Genomic DNA, 6,109 nt, shown 5'->3' with positions numbered 1-6,109 from the left:
TGCAGAAATAATAATAATAATAATAATAATAATTCATTTAAATGCAGCCGTTACCTCGGAAAGCCTGTAAACAAAGCAGCTGCACTACTGTCTGTATCTGAATCGTGTTTAAATGATTTAAACAGCCATTCAGATTTGTGTATTTGCTATGTTGTTCATCACAGAGCCAAATACTTACATATTTAGACTTAATAGGCTATTTATTTATTACAATATTTAATAACACATTGTTAAAATCGAAAGTTGCACCTGTGTTATTTCATGAGCTAACATGAACAAAGACTTGTATTTTTTAAAACAAAGATTAATAACTACTGTAGCAAATGTAGCTATTGCTCATTGTGAATGTTAATGCATTAACTAAGGTTAACTAATGAGATTATATAACTCTGACTGGATTCGTCTGAAAGAAGAAAGTCATATACACCTAGGATGCATCGGGGGTGAGTAAAACGCAGCCTAATTTTCATTTTTGGGTAAACTAACCCTTTAAGTTTTTACTGTGTATAAAATAGGCTATATTGTTAAAACTTAGCTTAACAACATTTTTTTAAGACCACAGGGAATATATGGTTTTGCTTATGTGTAGTTTCATTTTATCATAAACTTAGAATGAACTTAAATTTAGAAAAATTCACTTACTGATAAATCACAATATCTGTGTGAAAACATTTGCATGCAGATTTTACAAAGCTAATGCCAATGTCTATGGGATACAGTGGTGAAGCGCAATGAAAATGTCACAGGAGTCAGGCAGGGAATAAAGACGAGTATCATAGGAGTTTTCATATCCTAGATTTACAGTATACCCAGTGCATTAAAAGCCAGTCTTACCTTGATGAGCACAGAGCTGGACTGGGATGGGATGACTGACAGCTGCTGCAGAAGACCCTGTGTCATTGTGAGGCTGTGTTTCAAACTCGCATTCTCTGCTGATAAGCAAAGCACTCTTTTTTCTGAGTCTGTTACTCCCTGGTGAAAAAAACACACACCAAAAAAGTCACAGCTGACCTGGAAAAAAGTATCTGATGAAACAACCCAGATAAAGTCTTGGTCATGAATAATTTTGAGACTCTCTGGCCTGGTTTGTAATGTGCTCAGTTTCAAATGCAGAGCACTGGAACAGATTCTTCCAAAAGCTTACCGATGCAACTCTGAGTTTGGACAGCTCCTCTTCTCTTTCTTCAATACAGCTCTTCAGCTCATCAATCTACAGGGACAAAATCAATGCAGTCAGCTTAGCAAGTCTGGGTGAAGGGGGGTGAAACTGAATGATCAAATAAATGGATGAAATGTGCAGCCAACAGAGTACAGCAGAGCTTAATACCTGCTTTTGAAAACCCAAAATACTTTCAGGATCATTGGTGTAGTAAACATGCTATTAAAACACTAAGTGGGTTGAATGAGCAGATGAATGGATAGAATCAGTGACTGAATGAATAGAGGGAAAGTATAATGCTGAGCACCTGCTGTTGGAAAGCCTGTACTTTAGTATGGCGATCTCGTTCTCTCTGCTCAAGCTGGGAATGAAGCAATCGCAGCTCTCCTCTCAGCTGACTCTTCTCTACTTGCAGCCCGCATAGAGACTGAACCAACTTATGCAACCTAACCGGAGACGCTGCAGGAAGCATGCAGTCACCTACACACACACACACACACACACAAACAAACACACACACGTCATAGATGTTTAGTGGAATTTCAAAAGTACACTGAAAAACTGTAAAACTATTTTCACTCAGAAATTGCTAGTAAACTTCACAAAAAATGACAAAAGAACAGCAAGTAACATTCAATTTTAAAGTAGATTGAAATAGAATTTTCTTGTCAAATGTACTCAAATAAACGTTGCTTTATTTAAAACTTCATTCTTTATAGTGTAACTTATTCATCTGACTCAAGAGTCATTTGGAAAAGAATGATAAACTTAGATAAAAATAAACTTGGAGACATAATTATTTGTTTCATTTCATTAACAGCCTTTGTATAAGAAATAAAAATGGTAAGACATTCCAGTATTGCCATATCCTGCCATAAAATGTATGTGCATAAATTTTGTTAATAAATAATCATTTGACATATCAATAAATCAATTGACAAAATGACAGATTAATAAAGAATTTAACAATTACAAAAATAGATTACATTATAAATAATTTTGATATTAAATAATTACATTTTTTTAAATAATCTAATTCCACACTTCATCTTTTAATTCACATGAACAATCGACTGCTTAATTGATTTCTCAGTTGATTTATAGATTTTCCTCCACCCCCAATGGGTTTAAATAGTAAAGAAGAGCATATATACACATTTTTTATTGTTTTATGAATGTGTTTTATGTAGATCACCCAGGTTTTTTATAACAACATCACAAAGAAAATTGTTTCTCCTAGATACCAATTGTATTTAATGGAGAACATTTGGAAACTTTGTGAACTCTTGAGAAAACTGCCCAGTAATATCATGTTTCTCCTCCAGAGATGTGCAAGCTGTTCTCAGGTTTGCCAAGATATCAAATCAAAGCCCACAATTTATGTAAATGTAAATTAAAAAATTTCTCATCTGATTCTTTTGCTATTCACATTTTTTTTATAAGAAATGTTAGAACTCCATTAAGCAACATCTCAAGACAAGCTCAACAATGAGTTTTGAACTCAAAGGCCTGTGCAACGTGCCTGGCGGACTAACTGCTCTGAAACATTTAGTTTCCCGCCATTAATTATTGATATGCGGAGTCAGAGATGCTGTCTTTTCCTGTGCTGTACTAATTACTGAGGCAGGCTCTGTCAGATCTGCGCAGTCAGTCTCTCGGGGGGAGCGAGTGGATGAATGGAGACTTGCTCACGGGGACGCCACTGCAAACGTGATGTAGAACAAACGTGACAGATTGTTTTTTATTCTGATTGATTTCTGTTGTCAAATATTTTTGTACAATGAACATTAAACCTTAAAATTGACTGCAATTAACCGGCATCAATTTCCTAGTTGTGCTACTGTAGGTTGACTGGTCTCTTTCTTGTTACAAAATAAACCTGAAATCATTAGAGCATAATGCCATTTACACTCTTAAAATGTAAAGGTTTCAAAAGGTTTTTTTTTGCAGCAATGCCATAAAAAAAAAAAACATTTTGTGAACTTTTCAGTGATCATTTCTTTTTGAAGAATGAAAATTCAAAAACTAAATTTCTGTCACAGTTTCTTCTGTTGAACACAAAAGAAGATATTTTGAAGAATATTGTTAACCAAAAGGTTGACAGCATTGACTTCCACCGAAGTCTATGGCTGCCGTCAACTGCCTGGTTACCAACATTCTTCAAAATATCTACTTTTGTGCTCAACAGAAAAAAGCAACTCATAAAGATTTGGAACAACTTGAGGGTGAGTAAATGATGACAGAATTTTCATTTTTGGGTGAACTGTCCATTTAAAGGTTCTTCATGGAACCACTGATGCCATTACTATATTTAAATATACAGTATCTAGCAGCGGTGCATGTGAAGTTCAGCTCTGCTAGTGTTTGTAAGTGCACTTGCATTTGTAAGAGAAGCAGTTCACAACGTTTTATTCATCAGAGAAACAAGCCAAGTGCTGTAGACATGTGCCAGCCATACAGATGAACATTTTTACTACATGGCTAAAAAAAATAAAAATATTGAGGTCTCAGGAGCAACAAACACATGTATTCCCATAAGACATTTAGCCATCTGATTAACATGAATCATATCTGTATTTCACGCTGATAATTAAATGTCTGAAAATATGTGGGTATCATGACAAAAGGGCTGGTTTTTAACATAGCCCAGTTAGCCTTGCTGTAAGATAACCAGCAACTAGCTTTCTTCTTTGATGGAAATACTTTTTTTTTTCTATACATAGATATGCAAACAGCATATAAATTCATTTAACATATATTTCATTATATAATAGTAGACATTTGAACAGTGCCTGATTCTTTCTTTTGGAGGGATCTTAAAACCCTGAAATGGACTTATATTTTCTCTGCCAGCTTCCTCTCAAGTCACAGCTTGAGGATTATATCTATAATTGCAGTGAAGGGTTTTTCTTGATGTAATTATACAGAACTCAAATATCTGAGGATAAAATGAATGCAAAGATTTGACAATAACACTGACTTTAAAGAACTTGAGTATTTAAAGCAGCAGACAGCATAGCTGCAGCACTAATAAACAACTGGTGTGCATTGGTGTGGATGCTAGTAATTGTTATATTTATCTTTATAATTATCATTCTTGGTGTGAACGGGCCTTTAGACACAAAATAGCCATAAAATAGTTGTGCATTTCCATGAATGTGTTGGTTGATTCACATTGTTACTTCTGGGAGGCCAGATGCCAGACACACAACTGCCATGAAGATGAACCAGATCAGATAGCTTTCGTCAGAATCTCAGACCTCCTTTAAAACACCTCTGGGTTTAAAATAGCTCAGTAAATCCTGATGGCATTAAGGATCATGTGCATCCACTGAACTACGAAGACAAGTACACCTGACATTGAATTAGTGCAAGAGACGTGCACTTTAAACCAATGCAGTGTTTAATAGTGAGTCTGGTTGACAGCAAACCAGTTATAACAGGTGACAGAGGAACACCTGCTGATGTCTGAGGAGAAACAGACCGCCAGAGAGTCCAGATGCCCTCTGTACTGTAGCTCTGAGGTCACTGCCAGTCTCTAAAGCCATCTGGCTGCTATTTTTGGCACTTTTCTCCAGTGTTCTCATTTAAAGTACAATTTTTAGCTGTCCACATGATGTGAACAGGTGGTCCTCGCCTCTTTCACCATTGACGTCAAACTACAAGATTCAGAATCCAACAGCAAACATCAAATGTCATCACCTTGGGCTGGATTCACAAAACTTGATAATAAAATTCTTCTGAACTGCTATTTTCATATTTTCTAACCTAAGAATAAAGTTAAGATGACTTAATATTCAAAAAAAAATAAAAATAAAATTAAGGATGTCTTTTTTCTTAAAATTGTTCAAAAGACAAATTTTAGGAATATTTTAGGAATCTGGTCTCAAGTTTTTTTTTTTTTTGGAAATCAACAGCATCTTTGTCAAGTGAGCCAGAAATATTCTTTTAACTTAAAGGCTGATACCTTCAGACAGACCAAACAGCAGGGACAGTGAAATATTTTAGCATCCTCCAACAAATCAATATCGAGGTAATAGCGGCATCTAATATTAAACTCATTGTTATTCACAGATAAATCTTCACATTGAGATTCTGTTATTTCTTTAGGTTCAAAAGGTCTCACCCTCATTTTCAGATGATGGGCTCTGCTGCTGAGCGATCGCTTCCTCCAGGCTGTTAATCACACTGTTCTTGTCTCTGAGGCGCTGGCGGTAGGAAGCACGCAGGGCCTTCATTTTCCGCCGGTGCTGGACACGGTGTCTGCGCAGCTGCAGACGGTACTGATCCGCCTGCTGCTGCAGCTGTTGCAGATGGGAATATTGCTCCAGGAAACTCAGGAGGTGTGACATCACAGACAGCAATGGAGACTCTGTCACCTGGAAAATACACATCCAATTTTACTCAATTATTTAAAGGGGTCATATGATGTTGCTAAAAAGAACATCTGCATCTGTGATCGGAGAAATGACAAACAACAAGCGCTACTCTACACTGCTCAAAACTCGCGTTTGAATCGTCAGTGGCAAATCCTTTAAATATGAAAACGTACTTACAGTCTGTGAGTCAGAACAGCCGGCATTGTAGTCTACTCTACCAGGATCAGGAACCAGTCCTCCATAAAATGTACTGCACACATCTGAATATTTGGGTTGAACCGTTCTGTAACAGTGTTGTAAATACAACTTAACCACTGATTTCTAGTCGTGTCCTCTTTTGGAAGGCCAAACAAAGTAGTTTCGCTTTCACAACGAAACACACTGCGTCACACACGGCGGGCTTGAGTGAGCGGAGGCCGGTGGCTTGAGTGAGCGGAGGTTTTTGCTTTCACAACGAAACACACAGCGTCTTCACGACATGCCGGCAGCAACAATACTACAGCGAGAATAAAAGTTACGCATTCTTTCTTTGTGTGAACATTTGGGCGGCGTTATGCAAATCTTCCCACAT

At 36.8% G+C, this 6,109-nt stretch overlaps 1 protein-coding gene across 1 annotated transcript in view; it reads right to left on the bottom strand.

The window, feature by feature from the left end:
* Positions 1 to 6,109, bottom strand: part of LOC107673049 (kinesin-like protein KIFC3) — an 18,809-nt gene that overhangs the window by 10,808 nt on the left and 1,892 nt on the right. The window contains exons 4-7 of the mRNA XM_016466484.1: positions 5,286 to 5,538; positions 1,467 to 1,639; positions 1,145 to 1,210; positions 835 to 972 (exon numbers count right to left, since the gene is read on the bottom strand). Of these exons, the coding sequence (XP_016321970.1) occupies positions 835 to 972; positions 1,145 to 1,210; positions 1,467 to 1,639; positions 5,286 to 5,538 (630 nt within the window). The remainder of the gene's footprint in view (positions 1 to 834; positions 973 to 1,144; positions 1,211 to 1,466; positions 1,640 to 5,285; positions 5,539 to 6,109) is intronic.

Source organism: Sinocyclocheilus anshuiensis, unplaced genomic scaffold, assembly GCF_001515605.1.
Source record: "Sinocyclocheilus anshuiensis isolate Anshui unplaced genomic scaffold, SAMN03320099.WGS_v1.1 scaffold248, whole genome shotgun sequence".
Classification (NCBI taxonomy): domain Eukaryota; kingdom Metazoa; phylum Chordata; class Actinopteri; order Cypriniformes; family Cyprinidae; genus Sinocyclocheilus; species Sinocyclocheilus anshuiensis.
The sequence above is the reverse complement of the archived record's forward strand: the minus strand, read 5'-3'. Positions and strand labels throughout refer to the sequence as shown.